Source organism: Poecile atricapillus, chromosome 12, assembly GCF_030490865.1.
Source record: "Poecile atricapillus isolate bPoeAtr1 chromosome 12, bPoeAtr1.hap1, whole genome shotgun sequence".
Lineage (NCBI taxonomy): Eukaryota > Metazoa > Chordata > Aves > Passeriformes > Paridae > Poecile > Poecile atricapillus.
The window spans coordinates 13,532,745-13,557,035 of record NC_081260.1 but is presented as its reverse complement, the minus strand read 5'-3'; the positions used below and the strand labels follow the sequence as shown (position 1 = coordinate 13,557,035).

At 49.2% G+C, this 24,291-nt stretch overlaps 1 protein-coding gene across 1 annotated transcript; it reads right to left on the bottom strand.

Annotated features, from left to right (window-relative positions):
* Nucleotides 1-1,535: 1,535 nt before the first annotated feature.
* On the bottom strand, nucleotides 1,536-24,209 carry SLC9A6 (solute carrier family 9 member A6). Its single transcript, XM_058847907.1, has 16 exons — nucleotides 23,922-24,209; nucleotides 17,812-18,011; nucleotides 17,383-17,460; nucleotides 16,676-16,752; nucleotides 15,647-15,759; nucleotides 13,977-14,082; nucleotides 11,032-11,173; nucleotides 10,667-10,772; nucleotides 10,352-10,440; nucleotides 10,021-10,134; nucleotides 8,347-8,458; nucleotides 7,807-7,960; nucleotides 7,633-7,663; nucleotides 6,365-6,444; nucleotides 5,647-5,752; nucleotides 1,536-4,842 (listed from the first exon to the last, which is right to left on the bottom strand). The coding sequence occupies exons 1-16, from the start codon at nucleotides 24,181-24,183 to the stop codon at nucleotides 4,567-4,569; spliced, it is 2,046 nt and encodes a 681-aa protein (XP_058703890.1). The 5' UTR covers nucleotides 24,184-24,209; the 3' UTR covers nucleotides 1,536-4,566.
* Between the last annotated feature and the right edge of the window lie 82 nt (nucleotides 24,210-24,291).

Below are 24,291 nucleotides of genomic sequence, written 5' to 3'. Positions count from 1 at the left end.
TGGCTTTGGGCACAGCGACACAGGATTGCTCTAAAAAACAGCCCTGTGATTTTTTTGAGGCTGTAGATACCCAGTGCTGGCCCCTTTCCCAGCGCTTCACTGATCCCCACATGAAGGTGGACAGATGGTACTGACTGAGAGCTGCCCCTCATCAGCTCAAACTGAACAGAACTAATGAAACAGGGACTAATCAGCAAATGACAGCTGTGTGCACCTGCCTGCAGGGGAAATCCCCTTCCCCAAACCATGCAGGGAACTGCCTCGTCCCTGCTTGCTGTGCCTCTGAACAGCACCCATCCAAAATATGTGTGCATGGCTGATAGGAGATGCCAGCTCCTGGCCCAGCGAGCCCATCCCAGTGGATGTCCAGCTGCAGTTTCCTGTGCTGGGGAGGGTGGATATGGACCAGGGGATCCCAGCTACATTTTGGGTGCTGGGGATACCGCTCACCAATGGTGAGGGGCCTGAATCATACCTTGTTTCAAGGAAATACATTTGAAGGGGTCTGCTGCACTTCTTCTGAGGGTTTGGGAAGGTGAAGGGCTGACAAAAGGCATTTATTCAATTGCTAAATGATGTCTTTGTTTGTTTTAGTTACGTGCCCGAGTCCAACCCAAGCTGGGCTGGACAGCACATATCCAGTAGGATTAGTGGTGTTTATTCCGACTGTCAGGATGTTGAGGTGGGAGAGTACAGCAGAACTAACATCATTTCATAGCAAGAAAATAATAGAACACCTTTGTCTCCTGTCCCATTGCTGTGACTTCCAGTAGCACAGGCCACCCATGATCAGCCAGGCAAGCCCCCCTTGCTCAGTTTTTGTGAGCTGCAGCCTCAGTTTTGGGACAGCCCAGCAGGCCAGCTCAGGATTCACCACCCCACACAAAGACCCCAGTCCCTTTGGAAAGCAGCACAGACACCAGCTTGGCTGCCTGCTGCTGTGGGTGGGAGATAAGAGTGTAAAACAGGTATCAGGATTACCCTCCTGCAGCCAGGCAGAGCTGTAACAATGTGCTTTTACACCATCCAAGGGATGAAAGTTGTCCTTTGGGAACCAAAGCCCTCAGAAAGAGATTCCTGAAGTTGCTGAGGCGCCCTATGTACTGAAGGATTGTAAAGCATTTGAACAACTTGTCTTTTCAGCACTTGGCCCCCCAAAAAAAATGGTGTGGTGGGAGTCAGAGGGCAGAATCACCAGCCAGGAGCCCAAGTGCAAATTCAACAGTCCCAGGGGATATAAAAGCCTGGGAAAGCTCAGGAACCTTGATTTTGCAAACACCCCACGGTGATGTCTCTATGCAGGACCACTCACTGCCCCAGGGCTGGGAGTGAGCAGCACTATCCCAGCTCCTGGAGGAGCTTTTGGAAACCAGCGTGGCTCTGCTCCCAGCGCTGTTCCTGCAAGGAAGGCGTGTCCCAGGGGCTGGGCTGAAGGCAGAGCGTGCACCCCAACCCAGCTGCCCTCCCATCCTCGGGGTCCAGCAGCCATGGCTGCTGCCAAAGGCCGTGAACAAACTGCTCTCAGAAGGCCACGTGGCACGTCGTCACTTTGCTACAGATTTATTTCTGTGTGAATTAATGAAACGGTACACACAATTCCAAAAAAAAAATAATAATCTTTTATAGGCCCATAATCCTTCTTTCACAGTACAACGCAACAGTAAAGGATTTAGTCAGTGTAAACAGAAGGTCCAATAGTGATCATCAGCTATCACAGATCAGCTGCACAAACACCATAGCTACGGGGTTAATGCCATTACCACACAAATCGACAGTACCAGTACAAATCATAACTTTACCTACAATGCTTTTTCATGTGCAAAAACCATGAAAATTCAATTTACAGAAGAAGGGCACCTTCTCTAAATCTTCATGGGGGCTGTAAACTGCCTCCTCAGGGCTGTCTTATCTATTTGGCAAAGGTGTCAGGCCCTGATTCTCCAAGGTACCCTTAACTCCATCTGCAGCACAAAGCGTCAGGGCTCTGCCTCTGCACACCAGGCATTCCTGCGTGCTCTGCTGCAGCCCAGCACAGAAATTAATCAGCTGAGGATGAATCCCATGAATTTAAGCTTAGACTCATTTATTGATTAAGGCTATTCAAAATGAATCATAAGGTAACCCATAAAATCATCACTGGTAAACTTTTTCTCCTTTCATGTATTAATTGAACTGTTATTGGTGTCAAATGTTGAGGCTTATGGACAATGTGTTGGCAAGTTTGCAGTGAGTAGATAAATTACTGAAGTCAAAGGGTCAGAGGAAGAGAGGAATGCTACCACAGCCATGGAAAAACATCAACTGGTGGCCATCTCGAAGCAAATTTGTACCTCAGCTGGGAATGCCTGTGAGGGAGCCCTGAGGCAGCAGAACTGTCCTGCACATCCAGCTGCACCAACTCTGTAAATTCAATTCATAGTCAGGCTATACAGGAAAAAACAAGAGGCAGTTATTTATCATACCTCCTCAAAAAGGCAGAACAAACGAAAAACAGGATGAAGAAGTGATGCAGTAAACCTAAAATCAACAGGTTCCTACTTTTTTTTTTTTTCTGCTTTTTTTGTTTTTTTAAACACATGAAGTTAAGTTACAGACATCATATAAAATGCACACTCACTTTATGGAATTCCTGCATAGTAGGAAACAAAGGCCAGTGCTAATCCAACAGCTTTGTTAACAGCGGGATGCCATTTACAGGTGCAAGGAAGATGCCCCAAATATACCCAAATATAAACAGAGCATTACCCCCCTTCTAGGGAAGTCCTATGGCAACACTTAAACATTTTGTTCAGAAGTTAAAAGAAAGCATTTTCTTGGGGATAAACTGCCAAAATAATTATTGTTTCACATCCATAAATTTAAGGCAATGTTACTTAGACCTGAGAAAATGAAGAAAAAAAACCCAAAAAATGTGTAGATTTATTTTCCCAACTATACATACACACTTGAAACTTCAGTATTTTCTGTCTCCTCCAACTCTCAGGTGGTGCTGGGGAAAACAGCTGTGGGGACACTGCTCTGAGGTCCCAGGGACAGATCCTGAGAGACACAGAGTTTGTTCCAAAGACAGCTAATGGGAGCCGTGAGTGCTCAGACTCACCTGCCTCTCTTTCATGTATTTTCATTTTAAATACCTCTGTTTAAGCCCTCTGGAGAGGGTTAACTCCAGAATGGGCCTGTAGTGTACCAGTAACCCTGAAAGGTTTGTATACCAAAACTGTAGATAAAATAGACAGTAAAATTACATACAGTAAATTTCCACTATTCCCCCTTTCCAGGAGAAAAAAAGATGTCAGGGTTAACAGTTTCACTGCACCTTTAGCCATTCCCATAACTACAGAATAAATCCTTTAACACTAGTGTGAAATCACAAATTGTTCTGTGCTCTTCCTTGAAAAATAAACACGTAAATTAAAACCAAAAATCAACTCGCAAACATTTCTCATTAAATGATAAGAGACACAAGAAAGGTCGGGTGGGGACTGCAGACACACAGCATGCTAAGGAGTGACCAAACAAAGTGCAATGGTTTCCGACTCTGTGGGAGGACGGACGGACGGACGGCTCCCCTTCAGTACCAGCTGGATGCCTCTGGAGAGCTCCGGAGGTACCGTGTGGATCTGCAGCCCTAAAGCTCGAGTTTGAGGTTGGCTGGGCTCCACAGCCCCGTGTGCAGCTGCAGCAGCAGCTCTGCACACCTTGGCTACATCTGCGACTGCAGGACAGGGATTCGCCCGTGCAAAGACACGGCCGCTTCCCAAAGGTGAGATTTAGTTGCCAAAAGAGGATTTGATGGCTGGTTCTAGAAAGCTGCTTGAGTCACAGCTGAAAGATGGACTCAGACCTAAAATCTGTGCATGCCTGGTGTAGTTTCTGTGGGATCGCCTCCTTCTCCTGAACACAACTACAGACACCAACCATCCCTCTCTCCTGCTCCCATCCACGCAGCCGGACATCCACAGCCTCTGCCGTCAGCTTTGGCTGGGGTCTGCCATGAGCCCACTAAAGCAGGGCTTGGGCAGAAGGTCACTAAAAAGCAAAAAAGTCTCCGGGTTCCCACAGTGAAACAAGTTTATCACCATCCACTGCCTGGCGAGAGGGTCTGTGGGCAGATTTTTTGCTGATATTTCAAACATGACTATCCAAAGATCAGAGACCAAAAGAAACTCAACAATCCTCATTAGACTAGAAAGGAATTTCCACTGCTCACCAGCAACTCCCTACCCTCCTCTCCCAGGTTCAAAGGATGAACAGGGAGTCACAGCTCCTTTACTCACCCGCTGGGAACTAAACCCTTCATCAAATCACACATTAACAAAGCTCACTGTGTGCAAAAGACTCTTACGCTAAAACAGTTCCACCCTACATAGTGCAGTCAACACAGTTTTTAACTTAAATTTGCAGCTTGTTCTTTACAAGTGCTTGGCAGAGAATATTTATATTCTTTTGACACCATATAAATAATATTTATACAGCTTAGACATTTTGAGACATGCATTAGACTTTAGGTAGTACATACTTCTTGATCATATATGCAAATATTACTGTCAATTAAACCGAGCAACCTTATGCTGGACCGTGTCTCGCGTTATCCAGGACGTTTGACGGGGGCTCCGAATCATCCATGGGCAGGACCAGGCGCGTTCCCCGGATCACGAGTTCATGGTCCCCAAAAGCCAGCTCCCGGTCCAGGGCATCCTCCGAGCTGTTCCCCACGAACCGCCGGGACGTGCCGCTGGACGCCACCGAGTCGGTGTTCACCGTGGAGTCCCCGTACGTCAGGCTGATGTCCCCGTCGTTCAGAATGAGGTCAGAGTCGTCGTCCTTCAGCTGCTCTTGATTCTGAGGGACAACCAGGAGGAAAGTGCTGTTAAACTCTTCCAGAATGGCTGTTTACAATCGCACAGTGATGGTGACTGAGCTGAGACAGAGGCACCGAGTCACAGGCTCTCCTGCACCGTGACCAGACCCAGACGTGGCACACACACATCTCAGAGCCCAGGTGACTCACACTGCGCAGAGCTTCTCTGCAGACTGCCTAAAAGGGCATTCCTGAAGCTCTCCCAGCTCACTTCCTTCTGGTGCCATAGCCAGGTACACAGGGAATGCAGCATTGAGTGGCTTTGACCAGACCAAATACTCATGAGCACAGGAATTGCACTGCTGACCCACCACAGCCATTGCTGGCTTGTCAGGGAACCTGATGCTGACACTGTGCACACAGGGCAAGAAGACTCCTGGCATGGACAGCTGCCACTGCAAGGGGCCCCTGGGCGTGGCAATGCTGGCTACCTTTCTGGTAGTGAGTGATGCAGCTGAAAGGGCTGCAGGAATGGCTCAGCTGTAAGGCTGGAAGCAAGCAGGGGATAGGGAATTGTGTGTCCTCCCAGCTGGGCCTGGGGAAGGACACCTGTGACAACTTCATTGAGCCAGTCACTGAGGACCCACCATGAATACACCACAAACCCCTTCATGACCTAACAGCAGGCTGGAAAATCAAAATGCTCATGGGAATTAACTCATCCATCAGCCCCAATATCTGACTTCCCTCATGCTCCCAGCTTGACGCTGTAGAGCAGCATCCAAAAGAGAAACAAACAGATCAAACCCACAACACTGTGACAGAAAGGACACTAAAGGACTCACCTCGTATGCCTGTGGGCTCGTCAGGCACCGGGCAACAGGCCCACAGCACCCTGGGAGTGTGGTGGTCAGTGGGGGACCACTGTGTGTCAGGAGAGGCTTCAGATAGCTACAGAGAGGGTTAAGGAAAATAGAGGAACGGGACCATGTAGGCAAGTCAAGGGCTGGGAGGGCAGCACTGAAGGACTCTGCACTGCGAGGAAATCACAGAAAGAAAAGAAACACGAATGTATGGAAGCGCAGAAGCTGTCATGGTGTGCAACAAGAATGCAACCAAACACAGCAGGACAGTCCTGGTAAGATGCTCAGCAGCATCACTTGTCCCATCACCCTGTGCTCCTCAGTCTAACATTGCCCCACCACTGATTCACAGCACAGCACCTGGAAGGGAGGAGAGGCACAGATCTACCAAGAGAGACTGCAAGTAAAAAAACCCCCATCCCTTTCTGCCCACCAGCCCCTGGGACTAAGGACCCCCAGGACTCCAATCTTGGAGAGCCCAGCTTTGAACAGAACTGCTGCTGCATTCTCACAGACAGAGGGTGAAAATTGTCATTTCTCACAGGCACAGGCTCAAGTAGATGCAAACCAAAGCACAGCAATGTCATGGGAAAACAAACACTGGCTCCTCTGCTAAGCAGGGAGCAAGTCATGGTCCCAGTGAGAGGTGTCTGGGCAGTGGGATCTGACACAGCACACACCGACTGCCACCCAAGGATACTTGTGGTCGAAGTTGTACCATATGCGGAAAAGCCAAGCACTTTCGGCCTTCGTGCTCCTCCTCTCACTCTCCGGGACACCCTGTGGGACAGCAAAACAGTAAAGAGGGGCAGGACAACATGCCATGACCTGGATCAGAGTCAGGAGACCCCATGGAACACTGGATCATCCCCAGGGAACACAAAGAGACACAGACTTTCCCACTGCCTCTTCAGAAGCCTTTGGGTTGCAGTGTGTATAAGGATGTTCACACCACAACAGGATGCATTTGGCAGCGTTCAACTGCTTCAGGGAGATGGTATCAAAGCACAGAGTGATCATTTTGCTGATAGAGCCTTCCAGTGTCTGGCCCCAAGGTTCAAAGTGCCTCAGAGCCAGCAGCTGCACCCAGACATCACGTTTAATAGTCACTGACAGGTCCAACCTCCATCAGATCTCGCCTGACACTGCTGCATGCAAATAATTGTGTATTCTGGGAACTCCAGGCTTCGTTTTTGTCAGAGAAAAAAATATGAAACTGTTTGGAGGGGACTATGAGTACAATTACATATTTCATAGAAATCTGGCTCACAGATTTATGGCCCTGGGCTGGCTGTCGCATTTGATGCTTTCTCTACAGGAGGTGAACAGCCCAATAAATGGCTCTGAATAAAATGAATCTCCAAGGTGCAGAATCCACACTGAAACCAAGGAAAGCCACAGCACAACCAGGCTGCAGACATGTGAATGAGACAGCTGGAACTACCAGGCAGGAAAACTCCCAGGGCTGTAGGGCTGCAGCATGGATCTCAGTGTGGTCAGTGTTTCTGGGGCTGTCACATAACTACACTCAGGAAAAGATGTAGTAAGGGTTGAGGGTACCCATGGGGAAAAGTGGGACAGAAGATGCTACATAAAATGAGTCCATAAATGGTGTTTCTGTACTGCCCTGGACACTGGGATGAGGCAGAGCCTCCATGTCATGCTCACTTAGGGATTTATTTCAAACCCAGCAAGGGAGAGACTGAATCTATTGCAGCAGAAACATGGACTGACTAAACAGTCCAGCATTGCTTCTGTGCCTTTCTTTCCAGCTGAGTCAAAACAAGGCTCACAAAAACCAGAGAGCACAGAAAAGCTGTGACTCCCACTGACTGCAAACTCTTTCACAGGGGGAGCAAAAATCTCCTGCAGCTGGAAGGAAGCAGAGCACAGACAGGCATTCACAGGGTCAGGATGTAACCCCTGCCCTGAGGATGCAGCGCAGATTCCTCTGCAGAGGACACTCACCACGTTCTCCTGATCCGCGTCCACGCCGACCCTGTGAGGAGAGAACAGTGTCACACGCAGCGCTGGGGCTGGGATCCGGGGCGAGGACGGGATCTGCTCTCTGGAAGCCCAGCAGCCTGAGCTGAGAGCAGCCCGAGGGGGAGCCCAGCCGAGCCAGGGGAGCCCCGCACTGACCGGATGTTGAGGCAGGACAGCATGGCCGTGGTGCCCCCGCCGAACACCCACACGGTGAAGAAGACGATGAGCAGGGTGGTGCTGAACATCATCTGCCGCGCGTACGTGGCCGTGTCACGGATGGCCAGGGCGAAGGCCATGGCCCCACGCAGCCCTGCAGCGGGAAGGGAGAGCAGAGGAGCTGGGTCAGCCCCCAGCATGGCCAGCTTCCCACCTGGGTTTACATCCTGCTGCCCCTCTGCTGGGACATCCCCCCCAGGGGAGAGCAGTGATGATTTTGTCTCTTTCTGAGCCCAGAAAGAGACAAAATTTTTTTCTTTTTGTTTCTTTGTCTTCTCCTCCTGCCCCATGTTGTGTGCTTGAAGCAGGACAGGAGGAGCTCATTCCTACATCCCAAACCACTGAGTCCCTTCCCACCCAGCCTCCCCTGCAGACATTGCCCATAAGGGATTTAGAGCTGAATAAGAAATATTTCCAAGTTCTAAGGAGCAAGGAAGTGTGAATAGGCCACATGGTCAGAGGAAGGATGCAGTAACATACCAGCAAACATCATCATGTGCTGCAAATTCGTTCCAATTTTATTTCTTCTCCCCAAATTCAGTAAAAATGACAATGGGTAGATATTGGCAGCTCTTCCTAGGAAGATAGCAAGCTGTATTTGCACATGTTAAGGAAATTGCTCTTCCTGTGTCTCCCATCACATCCCACCTGCAAACAGAGCCAGTTTCTACTGCCCAAATGAAACCGGGAGCTGCAGAAACGCCGGTGCTCTGGCTGCAAAGAAAATAACCCAGCTCTGAGTGCTACAGCACCGTGGGAAGAGCAGGCTACTGCCTCGCTGAAACAGCACACACTGCATATCACAGAGAGACAAGCACAAATAAACAAGGGTAATGATGAAAGGACACGTTAGACAAGTGAGAGGAGAGAAAAACCACCATTTCCCACAATGTGCTCTCCGCTGCCAGGTCCATTTTGCACCCCAAGAATTATTTGTCTTCTGTGAAGCTCAAGTTATCACAGCTATGACAACCCCTCTGACATTCTCCAGCATACCACACTTCACAGCTGGGTTTGAAGCTTTAAGCCAAGTCCCATTCCCAAAGATTATTCAGCAAAATGAAAGCAGCAGCCGTTGAGAAGGAAAAAAAAATCCAATACTCTTTCTGTTTTCATAGCCTGCGAGATACAAGAATCACCAGCCCCTTCATATTGCTTTTTATCTTTGAAGCTGTGTCTTTTAATACCAGCACCCAGATGGCAAAAATAATCTTGGAGCCAGTATTCAGCACAGCCTTGAATAATATGGAAAATGCTTCTAGCTTTTATGTTCTTTCCTGAACATCACAATTTGCATAAGAGACGTATTTCATGATCTCGCTCATGAATGAGCTATTTCATCAGTGAGTTAGCCAGTTCCCACTGAAGAGGCACAGCACAGAATTCCAATATAACAGCCCAAATGGCATTTCTGTGCTCTTCACCCCTTCTGCCCCACTGCGACCCCACAAAAGCTGAGCAGGGAAATTCAGCCGAGCCTGCTGCAAACCCACAGACCAGCACTGGCAAAAACATTTTGTTTAATGGTATAAACTTCCATCAGTGCTGGCAAAGGGTGAAAATAATCCTGCACCTTTAACTGGCTTCCCTGTGGCATGAAAAAAATTCCTTCAAAATTCTTGTTTTTCTGAGACATACCAGGGCCCTTGTTCCTGTTAGCATCAGCCTGCAGAACAGGAAATCCTTTCTCATGACATCATTCAGAGGCATCTACTGTAGCTGTAACTGTGCTGTTTGACCAAAAAAAGGCTTTTTATCAGGGTTAACCAAGTGCACTAGCAGAGAAAAGAGGAAATAAATGGCTAAACCAGGCAGCCCCCCTTCGCAAAGCCCCTCCTGGTGCCACATGACAAGGCCTGGCATTGGCATCACGGTCACATTGAATGATGAGTCCCTGCAGCAGCTGATTTGGATGCCCACAAGAGGAGAGAAGACAGGGAAAAAAAAAACAAAAACAGAAAAGCTGGAGAAAGAATCTCTGTCTTCTTAAAATAACCAGCAAAGGCACCACTACATGGCAGAAATCCCCTTTTAAAAATAAAGCTAGACTGATTGAAAAAAAAACAAACCCACTCATTTGAATGAAAAACACAAATTAGGAATGAGGCACCTCTCCCTTTCTTTCTGTTTTATAAATTGGGCTCCAAAGGATACAAAGGCCCCCACCACAAAGGTAGGGTTAAAGACATGGTTCTGGAAGGTGAACAATGCAAGTCCCATGTAGGAGAAGATGAAGTTTTCTGCCAAGAAATTCAGAAGCTCAAACAACTGAAAGAGAAAAAGAAATTACAAGTCATTAGACATAATATAGATTTAACAAGAAAAGCATGTTAGCCCATCCATCATGCAATAAATACTTCTGCAGAAGCAACCCTAGTGAAATGCAGCTGTAAGAAGACAGATGCACCTAATTCTGGCTAGAGGGAAGGGAAAAAATATTGAATTTGAAATTCAGAGAGGCTGAAGGAGTCTGAGGAGTTCTCACCTGCTTAGTTCTGTGTTGGGACTCTGTAGATAAGTTGTTATAGGTATAATGGGCCTGTGTGATCCCACAGAAGAGCACAGCCACCACACCTGGGGAGCAGAGCATCACATTAGACTCCTGGTCAGGAAAAGGGAGTTGAGCTGCACCCCAGGCCTGTAGGGAATTTAATGCAGTAACCCCAGAACCCACAATCATTAAACTTCTGCGAGCAGAGGGAAAGCCCCGGCTACAGTCGATACTGAGAGAAGCAAAACTCAGTGGTCCCATCATCCCTGCAGAGCTCCATGCCAGAGGCAGGGCTGTGCTGGGGCTTGCCTGTAAAGCCACACGCTTCAGCCAGCAGGAACGTGCTCCAGGACATCAAGAAGAACAAGCCGGTCTCCAGCAACGGGAACTCCCGAAGTTTGGTGAACTTGGTGACGTTGCAGATGGTTAAGGACAATTTGGAGAGACACTGCAGCCTAACAGTGTATCAAATCCTATTGTGTATCACAGCTGTTTGAAAAGATTCACAGAAGTTGGCTGGAATTGGCTCAGTCTGCCCCTAAAAAGGCTATGGCACTGTCCTTGGTTAATTTAGGGAAAAAAAATTTAACATCTGGGTGAAATGCAATGCAGCAAAAAATAAACAAGCTGTTATGCAAACACTTGGGAAAAAAAACAAACAGTGAAAAGGATATTAAAGCTGTCACAACTCCAGTAGCTGCTCCCATTGCAAAAGATCCACTGAATATCCCCAGGAAGATCCCGATGGACTTGAACATCGCTGTGACATCAAACGTGTGGCTGTTGTCACCCGCTGGCTGATACGCAACTATTGAGCTGGAAGAGGACAGAGAGCACAAGAACAAAACTGCTTAGTCTGGGGGGAGAGGCACCTCACAGTGCTACACGAGCCTTGCAAAGTGCTACAACTGCTGCAAACACCGAGCCTGAGGAACCACGGAGATACAACACACTGCAATCCCCTGGGATCACAGCGGCAGTGGCTGCACACCCCCCCTGTCCTGGGGAGTTTGGGATCAGCCACCCCACCCATGCCTGGATGTGCAGTTAATCCTGGACACCAGAGAGCAGGGGCCAAAGCTCGTGCCTCGTGTGACGTGTGGTATTTATGGTGGTATCTGGGGGGGGTTGGCACCAGCTCTCTGTAATGCCAGGTGCCGTGGGACCACAAAGCATTCAAGCAGGAAACCTCCATTTCTCCACCGAGGCGGCTGATGTGAACATCCCCTGGAGAGCTGTAACTGCTCCCGTTCCGCCACATTTAACATGCTGAGCTCCAAAGTGCAATACCGCAGGGCAGCCACGGCAGACTGCGCCATGCACAGCAGCAACACCATTCTCTGCATCCACCAGACCTCAACAGACCTTTGTGGTGAGATGGCAAACAGGTCTGCAGTGCTGATCCCATCTCTCAGTCTGCTCCCTCCTAACTCCTGATGAGCTGAGCCTCGCATTAGTCATTCCATTGCTCTACCTGGAAAGGCTGACATACAGGGGTGGCCTCATCTGGCTCCTAAATCCCATTTATCAACTCCTTACATCACTTTCCTTGATGTAAACTTATCAAAAACATTAACTTCCTAGTTAGCAATCCCTTGGCTCACTCTGTTAAAACTCCTGGATGTGAACTTTAAACATTTGCTGTTTAATCTGCTGAGAACAGACACTTAGACTGCCTTGCACACACATCTTGCAGATTTCTCCCCTTACTATACACCAACGTTTTTCTGCAACACAAATGAAAAACCTCCCCTTTCCAACACATTGCAGGTAATTTCTCTTGCTAAACTTCCCTTCTTTTAATACAGCTCATTTTTCTGCATTGCCTTTTACACTGCAAGCTGCAGATTTCTCCATAATTTAATTCCTTTCATCAATTCCATCTTATGCTTCTCATTCACCAACATGCTCTTATTCTGGGTTTTCAGGTTTCATTCTTTTTTTGAATCCAGACTGGTTTCACTTCCCCTCCATAACCAACTCTTTGAATGTTGGTTTTGCATTTTAACCTCTCACAGTTCTCCTTCTGGTTTTGATTTTTGCATTACCAATAAGACATTATTGCCAGCTGCCCTTTATTTCCCCTGTTGCTGTTCATGGGGCTTCTCATGGTGTTTAATCCCTGTGAATCCTCCCTTTGGAAGAAGCAGGTAGAGATCCTGCAGCTGCATTTACCCCTCAGCTCCCAAACTGCAGCTCTGGCACTTCACTGCCCACCAGTTTTCGGTTCTGGGTTCAATTCCTCTTCATCCTGCAACAAGTTCCTGCTGCCAAGCCATGCCAGACCAAGACAGGAACAGAAAGGCACAGATCCTGCTCCTTAAGCACGGGAACAGACATTTGCTCAGGGCTGAAAACAGACAGGAGAGGAGCCTTGGGGCACCCAGACTGGGCAAAAGCCACTGAAGAGCCCAGCTCCACATCCTCCCCTGCCCACACTGCTGAGGCAAAATAAAATAACTTCTGAGTGAACTCAGAGCTGCTGCTTGGTGCAAATTATCCTGTTTTGGGGAGGGGGTGGAGTGAGCTCAGCTTGTGAAGAGAGGGAAGCAGGAAATCAGAGCAACAGCTACAGAGCTGGCACTGAAGCAGAGCAAGAGGCAAATCACTGCCGTCACCCACACGTGCCGAGATCCACCACAAATTCCATTACTCTGAAGCTGAATCCACCCACTCCCACCCAGAACCTACCAGCACAGGCTGGAAGACCCCATCCCCTCCTCACTCATGATCACTTCTGAAACACAATCTGGCTGCACAGCGTTTCCTCTCACACCAGCAGTGGCACATCCAGCAAAAAAGCCAGAGTGAGCAATACAAAGAGTTCCAGAAACCTCAACAGAAACACTCAATTCAGTAAATACAACACACAGCTCACAGTGTGTTACTTGCTGCCTCCAGTGAAACCCACACAACCGGCACGCTGGAGTGACAAGTATTCCAGAAATATTTTCTCCATTAGTCTTAGCTATATGTTAAGCTGTCACCATTGCAGGTATTATATATTACTGAACAAATTCCCATGATGACAACACAGTGAAAACGCAGATAAAATATGTCCTGCATGCAAAGGACATAAAATATTAAAGAGTATAAAACATTCTTTAGAAAGGCAGCAAGTTTCCCATGTGTTCAGTCAAGGGCATTAACTCCAGCTGTAAGAACATTAACTCCTTAAAGAGGGGAGAGAAAGGAAACAGCTGCTTCACCAGCTATTTCCACCCAAACAAAAGCAGGGATTTGTGGGTGGGAAGCAATGCAGGTAGCAGCAAAGCCATCAGCAAGGGGTTTCAGTGAGATCTTGTGGCTGAAAAGCAGACATGGTGCTTTTCCTGTTTCAGAGGGATATAAAAACTTCCCTCTGGATGGGTCGACTGACCACAAAAGCAAAACAAAACCATCCATCATGCAGGGGGAAGTTGTAAGGGTAATCTGTAATCCCAAGCAGTGGTAAGCAATGGGGACATGCATCAGAATGTCACCACAGCTCTTTGGGACACTTAAGATGCTCTTGCAAACACCTATGTTCCTATCTCACAGGGGCAAGGCCAAGTGGTTCCCCCCAACTCCTGACATGTAACACATATAACAATTCTAAATAAAAACAGAAGACACTTACGAAGACAGCACTATGGCAACGGCATCATTGAGGACGCTTTCGCCAAAGAGAAGGGCATACAGCTCAACATCGACCTGGAGTTCATGGAATATGGCAAGGACAGTCACTGACAAATAGAAAAATAGAGAGACATTCAAAAAAGGTGCTGTTATTTTGATGTAATCAAAGACTAAACATCCTTTTTAGAAAGCTGCCTTCCTGCACATCTGTGCCACTGCTGTGATGGTGCCAGCTGCCCCCCGTGCTCTCTCTGATAGTTGTCCTTCTGCTCTTTCAGATTTGGATTTGATTCATCATTTCTCTCCTCCTTTTACTAAAACACATCTTGGCCTATTGAATCTTTTGCAAGCAGAAATAAACAAACTCTTCTCTGAGTTTCCCAGGGTCTGAGCTCATGGGCTGGGGCACAGAACCAGGCTGGCATGAGCCACCCAGACGTAGGGATGCCGCTACCTCTGAGCATCGGGGAGAGCCTTCCTCCACCTGCAGAAAGCTAGAAGGATCAGGCTTGTCCAGGATGATGACTGCCTTTTTCTTTCCATTCCTGATACTTTGACAGAAATCCTTGGATTCAACACATTCTAAGTGCCAGCACAGACACACAATGTTACAGACCTGACTAGAAATAGCCAGGCATGAGCTCAAAACCCATGTAGGGGTTTCTGTGATTTACGGCCACATGGCAGAGATCAGAGTTCCCTCAAGCTCTTCCATGATCCAGAAGCTCCAAGAAGATAATGGAAAGCAGCAGTTTTTGAATATCAGCCTCACAGAAACATCACAACACCCAAAGCAAGCAAGATGTAACACGTGGTGCGTCAGGCACAGCTCAGGCTGAGTGCTGAGCCAATTCCAGCCAACTTCTGTGAATCTTTTCAAACAGCACTCAGGGCACACTGGCTTTAACCCATTTATGCACAGCTAAATGCTCCATTTCTACCTGTGAAATCTTCTTGTTGCTATTTCAACCCCAAAGAAGGGACACAACGCCGACAGCTCATCTGCAGCATTTCTAAGCATTAGAAGATTTCCAGCCCTGCTCAGCAAAGGGCAGGAGCAAAGAGAGGCCTTTCTGTGGCCCTGTGTTTTTACATGAAGTGACAGCATGCAAGTAAACAGCTACCACATACAAGCTGTCATGAACTGAGTTCAATTTAGTTGGGAAAGGCAAGTTTTTCATAGTTTTCATTTATAAAGTGCATCAGTAAACCAAGGTGTCACTACTGTCCTCAAAAGTGCTCATTAAGGTGTCTCGTTAATATAATTTCAATTAGATTAGCCCCTACCGAGATCCAACCGAACTGGAAGCAGGAGAAAATAGCTAAACTAACTAAAACTATCAACTGGACCCTCTCCACATGGCACATCTTGCTCTGCAACAGCTGCTGGCACAGGGTGGCAGAGACACAATGCCAAACCCCAGCAAAGTCAAGAGAGAGGCTGCCTAGGACTCCACTGCAAACAAGGACTCAGGAAAGCAGAGGTTTGGAAGCTGTATAGCACATAATTGAAGAAAACTGAAAGGCACAGAGACAAATCTGACCTCTAAGGATGTCACAAAATAATTAAGCTCCAAAATTCAGGAGGGAACTCACAGGGGTTTCAGACTTTCTTTCCCTCTGCCCCACAACTCAAACCAGGCCAAAATGTAGGGAAAGCATGTAACATACCTGGGTCAGTGGCTGACACGATGGCCCCAAAGAGGAGGCAGTCAGTGAAGTAGAAATCTCCCCCAAGCTGCCCAGTGACTTTCATCAGCGCCACGCAGCCGTACACGACAGAGCTGGGGATCAAAAGAGGCAGTTACACATCTCTGCAATGCATTAAAACAACATTCATATGGGCTTGGTTTCCCTGAATTTACCAGATTAAAGCTATCCAAATGCCAAAACATCAGAGAACTGGATAGGACGCACTGAGCCTGGTGAAACCCCAGGGCCATGATCTTGGAGGTGAATGCTGGACCATACACACCAAAGCACCCTCTGAACTGGAGCACAAACATGGTGCCAGCAGGGAACTGGGACCAGAACTCCTCCAGGAGCACAACATGGCTAAAGAAAAGCGGCAGCCAGGCTTACAGGGTTGCACTATCACTTTGCACTGCTGCACCTTAACACAGTTCAGTGAAGTCACCTTGGACTGACTCTGAAATGGCCAAAATTTTCAGTGAGGAGCAGATAATGCAGATGCTGAATTTGCTTGAATCCACTGGACTCCATGGAAAACATCCTATGTCAGCCTGTGTGCTACTATCCAAAGTGGGAACCATCCAGCAGCCTCTGCACTGAGGGATAAACGATTTAAACACATCTGTGCTCACTAGACACACACCTTTATGATCCTGCCCTCTACTCTTGTGCCTCAGGTTTGAGGGCTTATGTTCTCAATAATCTGAAGTTGCTGATTTATCAAGACAATTCTCTCTGAAGCGTGAAACTTTCCTTGTCATGAATAACTATTCTCATGGGATGGTCAGATGCTGGAGAGAGCACTTTGCAATTAGACAGCAACCACCTTGTCCATGCAGCAGGAGTTTGCACAGTAAATAGTATTATTTGCTGCTGCTGAGCAGAAGTAGCAGAGCCTGTGTGACCTTTCAGGGCTGGGATTAGCAGCTTCAGCTCCAGGCTCAGAGCACTTCTTCCAAGCACAGCTCAAACCCCTGTGGAAGAACCAGACCAGCTCCATCTACTCACCCAATCACGAGGCAGGAAATGGCAGTGCCAAGGAAAGCATATGCCAGGATGGATCCCAAGTTTCTGAAGAAGTGCCTCTAGCAGGAGAAAAAAACCAAAAATTGAACTATATTTTGGTAACAATTTATTTCAAGCCTGCACAGGCACCCACAGTGTCCACAGCGACTTGGACTCAGCTCAGACACCACGAGCTGGACAGGCACAGGGTGCCCAGCATAGTCCAGTGCCAGACCAGCAGCTAATGAAGCATTAATAAACATGAATGTACCATTTTCTCATACCTGGGTGTTTAATAAGTCCTGGGAACTGATTTCCTAACCCAGCAGCATTCGTCCTTCCTTCTCCCGCAAGCTAAACTGCATCATTCTCCTCTCCTTCCAAGTCAGCATTTCAGAGCTGCTGCTGCTTTCTAAAACCTTCCCACACTCCCATGTGCTTGGAAAGCTGGGATGGCTGAAATGGCCTGGCTGACCCCAAAGACCCCTGCTGGAAACAGCTGAAGTCGCTGACCCTTCCTGGGACTGAGGAGCAGACAAGAATGACAGGGGCACTCTCAGCTCTGCTTCACACAATCCCACATTTGCTGGGTAAAACCATACCCACCCCCGCAGCCTCGGCCTGCTGAGCAAGCATTAAAGCCCTCACAAGTATTAAAAATTCTCTGGAGGCAGAGGAACTAAAAACATCAGCACTGTAAAGGCACGTACCCTTTTCAAGCTGTAGCCTGCATAAAATATAATGGGAGGAAGCAAAATGTTGAAGAATACCTCAGGATCAAAAGTCACCTGTTAAGAAAGAAAAAAAAAACTCAACAGTAAAATTATTTGTTAAAATTTTGCAAGACCAAACACAAATAAGAAAGTAATACATGGAGGAAGCCCTGTACCCCCCACCATCTGAATCGTGTTGGGTCAATGCTGAGGATGTGTCTGGGATCTTCTGGAGACAAATCCCAGAGCCTAAACAGCTTAAATTGAGATAAAAATAGTTTCATTACATTGTGTTCAACATATAAATTACTGCTCATCACAATCACAAGTTAAAAACCAAATTGAAAACACTTAGCAGATCCAGGACCTGTCCCCATGGAGGGAGTGGGAAACACTGCTCACCTCTCCAGTCACTGCCTCCCTTACCTTTCTCAGCATCTCATTATCCTGGACGTTGTTGAGCTCCTGGGCGCTGATCTCCCCCTTCAGGGTGTACTCATAGAACTTCCCACTGACGTTCACCAGCAGCGTGGCCGGGCTGGTCTGCACTTGGCAGCTCAGGGTGACGTTGTTGACGTCGCTGGGGACATGGATGCCGTAGCGCAGGACCACGCCGACCAGGACACCTGGGGAGGGACACAGGTCTGTGAGATAAACCCCAGCAAACCCCCAGAATGACCCCTCTAAGCATGGGTGCAGCACCAGGATCCTGAGCCCCTGCTCAGCTGCTGAGCATAACCACAAGCCAATAATTGCCCGCTGTCAATTGAACCATCCTCGTCCCCCGTGAGCCAGGAGAATGCTCCGTGCCCATGGGGAGTTCCTAACACAGCCATGGACAAGTCCTGAAGGATTTGAACCACCCAGAAATCAGTCAGACCCTCACTCCAGGGCAACAAACAGCCAATATTGAGGGCATGCTGGGTTTTTTAAGGTGAGCACCTCACACTGCTGGGCCAGGTGCTGCTCACATGTGCCCAAACTGTGCCCCATGCACCTTGGAACCTGACACTACCACAGTAAACTCTTCATTTTGGCAGGGATTAAAGATGATCTTTAATCAGCAATCACTCTGTACACTCTGAGACTGGCAAGCATCCTTCCTAAGGTGCTGCAGCACCATACAGCCTCCTTCTAGCCCTCCCTGTTTTCATAAAACCACATTTTGAAATATAAACATATAAATATATAAAACTGTTTCCAGGCTGACCACCCAGATCTACTCCTCGTCCCTGCAAACTTCAGCTCTGCACCGCAAGCAGCAGCCCCAGGGCAGCCCCATGAGGCAGCTCTGCCTCCAGTTCAGCTTCAAAGTAGGGGCATTTTGGGGTTAATTTGCAAGTCAGCAATTTATAAGGCATTTTTCTTTGACTGTCTGAGGTCTCAAATCCAGATTCAAGTGTGTTGAGCGCTCTCCTGGCAGAGTGTTTTGACATCTGCAGGCTGGGAAAGAGGGGTGTCCCACAAGACACCTTTCCACGTAGCCTTCAGCACAAAAGGGTTTGGAAACTCCTTGATTAAGGCGGCCCCAAGCTGCCACAGAAATCCTGGATCTTAACCCCATCTCTGAACCACACATTTATGAAAAGCTTTCAGACACGTGGGAACTAAACACAGACCGCAGTGCTCTGAAGGCTTCTCCATTTGCCTCCCAGGACGCTCTTGTTCCTTATTGCTGCCTTAATTAAGGCCTTGGCCTCTGCCTTCCTACAGGCAGGGCACCACCCCGGCTGACAGGAACACCCAACACTTCCCGTGCCACCACCTCCTGGGGAGCAGAGCCTGGGCAGGACACTGTGGGGCCACAGCTCATTCAGCATCTCCTGCAGCCAGCTCCTGATCTGCCACCCACTTCTTGACTTCTCCTCCCTTGGACACAATTCTTCCAGAACAAGATTTGCTATTTTTCCCTGATGGTGAAAAGAAAAGCCCCCACCTCCCATCTCAGCAGAGCCACCAGAGCACACACCCAGGCCACGAGCACAGGCAGAGGAGGTGGCTGCACACAAAGTCACCACTGCTGGTCTAGGACAGCTCAGCTCAGAGACTGGACAGACCCAAACCCTGCATGCAGCACTTCACAGCACAGGTGAGCTAAAAGGCTACAGATGTTTTTGAGCCATGCAGCATCAGAGTGCTCACCACTCTGGGCTCTATCCTGCCTGACTCACCCCAAGAGGCTCAGAACAGTTCCCTCTGGGCACAGCCAGGCACCCTCAGCTCCAGCAAGGAGAGTTCAGGGCACGTCACAGCCCAGAGAGGCAGAGGGCTGCTTTTGTACCACCCTCGCTTAGAGGGGACACCATAAGTAATTCTTTACCTTATTCGTCTGCCAGCCTCTGCTCCTGTGACCTTCCAGTGCTCCAGAAATAAAAGTATAGAATGAAAACAAGTATGTCAGGCACATCATGATGCCACAGCATGTATTTACAGGAGCATGTGGCAGTGGCTGCATGGCACCACAGCAGTGGGACAAAACACTCCATTTTCCTTTCACCCAGAAGATGATCCTAGAGGTACCACAGGAACCAAAACCTTTCACTGGGATAAGAAGAGTTTCAAAGGGTTATTTACATCTGCTTATGGCTATTAAGGTACACCTCACTTTGCAGCCCTCAAGAACTACTTGGAGTGACTTCTAAAAAGTTTCTTCTTAAAAAAAAAAATTCAGAAGTTCATGCAGGAATCAGAAACCAGCAGCTGCCTGCCCTTGCTCAGATGGAAGGAAACCCACTCAGCAACCCCTTTAACACTTGGGCTAAGCACTGTGAGATGAGAGGCACCACAGGAGGAAGGAGGGACAGACAGGAGTCACTGCTGTGAATTCAGAAGGGATCCTGGCTCGCCCATCTCTTCACTCATAATCCCTGTCCCAAAGCAGTGCTACATCTGATAGCACCCCTGCTCCTCTGCCATCTCCTGACACAGGCAGCTGTTCCTGGCCCTGAGTGCCAGCCAAGCTCCAGACAAGGCCAAATTCCCACTCTGGCCAGGAGTGGGGTAAGAGGAAAGGGACAGATAAACCTACAATATCTACCAAGGAGTCCCAAAATCAGACCTTTTGTCTTGCACAGTAATAGCCTGCCTGGGAGGCTGCCAGGTGGGGAAAGACACCCACGTGCAAATACACAAATACACAAATTGCTGCTGGGCACTGAGTGTGACCCTGCCAGTGGCCCTTACACAGAGACACCTTCAGAGTTGCCTGCAGGGAGGGAAAGCATTCTGCTGCTGCTGGAAACCAACTATTCCACCAACATTAAATGGCTGCACTGCAGCCTCTCCTGCCCCATGGTGGATCTGATCAACCCTCCTTATCCTATGATGCTCACAGGAGCCACTTGGGACAAACCTGACATGGTTTTCCAGACACCAAGCCCAGTCCTGAGCTCAGGCTCCCAGGGGACCCTGTAGGTGCTCCTGGTTCTGACAGGCTCTTAGGAAATGGTTCAGGCTCTCCTGGCACTCACAGGGCTGCCCCAGCAGCAACCTGTGAGCCAGTATCGACATGCTTCTGCTGCCAGCTTTATAAAACTGAGCCCTGGGAGGGAGCTGAGCTGAGCAGAGGGAACCCAACACCAAGGAAGCTGCCAGCTGAAAGCTGCAAGGAGTTGGGAAGCTGAAGGCAAAGCCGGCAAATTAATTGAGTTCTTTTATGCAAAGTGCAAGAGATTATTTTCATTGCATTTCTCCTGACTTCATTAAAAAGGACAAAAGCCCATGGGCTTTTTTTTAAGGTGCTGTTGAACATTTCCGAGGTAATGATTTAAATGAAGACTAATATATTACCAAACCCAGCACTTAACAACAATGGAAGCAGACAGGATCCCCAGGCGAGCATTAATCTGGACAGCAAAAGGAAAGAAAAATGTAACAACTGAAGACATCCTGACAGCAAGCAGTTCAGGCACACACAGGGGCCAAGTGGGAACAAGTACAAGGAAACTAAACTTCTAGAGAAGCTCCTGCACATCCACCATCAGACTCTGAGAAGAACTGAAACAAACTGAAACAAAATTGTTCAATTAATCATCCTAAATGCTGAGCACCTCAGATGTGGGAACCTAATTTTAAACACTGAAATGAAGCTTAAGGGCTACTAAGCACCTACTGTCTGTCCCTGTGAAATTACTCCAGCCGGTGTCCATCAGCTGGACATCAGCTCTGAGCTGACAGTGTGATTTGCATGATAGAAATGCACCTGGAGCAAGAGCTTATAACTTCTAATAAAAACAAAGACAATAAAGAAACTGATGTGTTTTGCCAAAATACATGTATGTGAAAGTTTTGACTTAGTTGTTATTGTTTTTTTTTAAACAGAAGAAGACAAGCTTTCGCAAATTGCTTCTCTTGTTCAGATTTCAGGGTCTGTTTTGCAGCCCCTTCCACGTTTTCAGTGAACTTCCTTGGGGCAAAAAGCATCGCAGGGAGCCAGGGACAGTGACACCTCCTTTCTTCCCTGAAGATTTTAAGTTGGCACCGTAAAACAACAGCATCTCACTCACCACTTCATGGGAACTACACATCCCTTTTCCTATGGCATCTGCCACTACCTGAGAAGCAAATGCCAAAAGCCTTGATACCAGGAAAACTTGGGATTTTCTGCCTGAGCAGACAGGTGACATTACCGATTTCACCAGCAATTCTCTAAGCACAGTCTGCAGAAGAGCAGACAGAAAAGGTGCATTTTATGGATCAGCAGGAGACTGAAGCAACCCAGGTTGTGCTCTGAGAATAAAGTGAGCACTCAGGCAGGTCAGGGAGAGAGGATAATCAAGAGGAAGAAATGTCCAGGAGAGGAAGAACAAGGTTAAGGCCAAGTGTGAAAGCATGAAAGGAATAGAAAGTCACATGTCGTGAGCTCTGGGCCAGCAGGAGAGAGAAGACCTTCCATGCTTAGAAGCATGTCTTCCCCCAGCACAGCTCCTGTCCCAGGAGGTGACCATCCCCACCCTGGGCAGGAAGCCAGAAGCATCTGAATCCCCCTGAGCGGTGGCTAGAAGGAATCTGAAAATGCAGAGCAGTATTTTGTACCCCTGAAAAAGCAGACAAATATTTCGTGCCTGCGGACTGATGAAAGCATCTCCACCACTTCATTTGGAAGGACACTTCCAATTAACTGGAACTTGGGATCACAAAAGCCAGTGGCCGAAACAGGTCAAGTCACAGCCTTCAGATCAAAGCTTTCTGCTGGGTGGGAGATTCAGCCACGTCTGACTCTGTGGTCACACATCACCCCCAGCCAGCAAGGGCCAGAGGACAGACACTAACTACAGCATGCAGCAGGAGATGCCTTCTCAATCCTAAATTCAACAAATCTTCCCTAGATACAGATCCAAGGCCACATTAATCACTTCCCCAGCACACCTCTCAGTCCTACTTTGGTTGAACTCAAAGTCATGCCAGATAACCCAGGGAGGGCCATATATGGCCCCTCCATACCCTGGTTCAGGCCACTTCACGAGGCCATGCCACCTCAGTACATCACATGCCACCATTAGAACCCAAATGTCAACAGCTCCACTCCACTGACCCACAGCCTTGCTCCATTTCCCATGGGAATAAACATGGGGCTCCTCTCCGAGAGATCCTGTCACAGGGAGGAGGAACTCCAAAGGTAGGGGCTTGGACACACAGGTCCCCAGGCAGCAGGAGTGGAGGCTGCTGGCTCTGCAGGCTCCTGAGCTTGGCAAAGGGTGGGAAAATCCCCCAAATCGCCTCTCCACTCTACTTGGGCAGCTTCTGGAAATCTGGAAGCTCTAAACACACATTGGAAGCACAGACTCTGGCCCCAGCATGTGGGATCACAGGATCACAGAATGGTCTGGGTTGGAAGGGGACCTTGATGATCATCCAGTTCCAACTGCCCTGCCATGGGCAGGGACACCTTACACTAGACCAGGTTGCTGAGAGCCAACCTGTGATGCAAGGCTCCTGGCCAGTGTAACAACAGGTTTGTGCTGCCCCAAATCCCCACTCTCGATGCTGGAGCAGGTAAGTGGGACCTGCCAGAGCTTGGTGACGTGGTAGCCCATGACCCTGCCAGCTTCACCCTATCAGGCCGTCTGGAAAAACCCAACCAGTTCCTCGCTGCCAGAGATTTGGGAGTAACTCTGCCCTCGAGAGGCCTCCATATCTAGGGTTTGGAAAACAACCAACCCTCCCTCCAGCAACACGCAGATAAGGCTCAGCACGGGACACAGCAGGACGGGGCTGTCCCGGCGACACAGCAGCGTCCAGCTGCACCCACGAGAGGATGTGTCGTGTCCCCCTCACCCGTTCGCCCACCAAACAAGCCCTGTGGCAGCCCCTCGGCCAGGGACCACCAGGCACTGACCGGGAGAACGATGCGCTGCTGGTGCCCACTCGCGGGAGTGGGAGCGGGCACCGGGCAAGCAGCCAGCCCCGCAGCCGGCCCAGCGCGGAGCCGGGACTGCTCGGGATGGGGCTCCCGGCGCTCGGGGCAGCTCCCGCACGGCTCTCCCGGGGAAGGGGCGGCGGGGCGGGGATGCCCGCCTGGGGCGGGCGCCGCTCACCGTAGATCATGGCCAGCCCGGTCTCGTGGAGGAAGCGAGCGCGGCGGTGCTTGAAGAGCCAGATGGTGAGGATGGTGAGGGTGAGCAGCAGGATGAAAACGAGCAGGTTGGCGCTGTCCTGACGGTGACTCTCCTCCGCCGCCTTCTCGGACACGATCTCCTCCTCCAGCGCCCCGGGACGCGCCGCCGCCACCTCGGCGCCCGCCGCCCCCCGCGCCCACAGCCCCGCGGCCGCCGCCAGCACCGGCCCCGGCCCCGCCATCGCCCCGGCACCGGCCCGGCCCCGCCGACACCAGGAAGCGGCTCTGGGCGCAGGCGCCAGGGGCGGGAACAGCGCGGGGAGCCCGGATAGGGACGGGCCGGCAGCGAC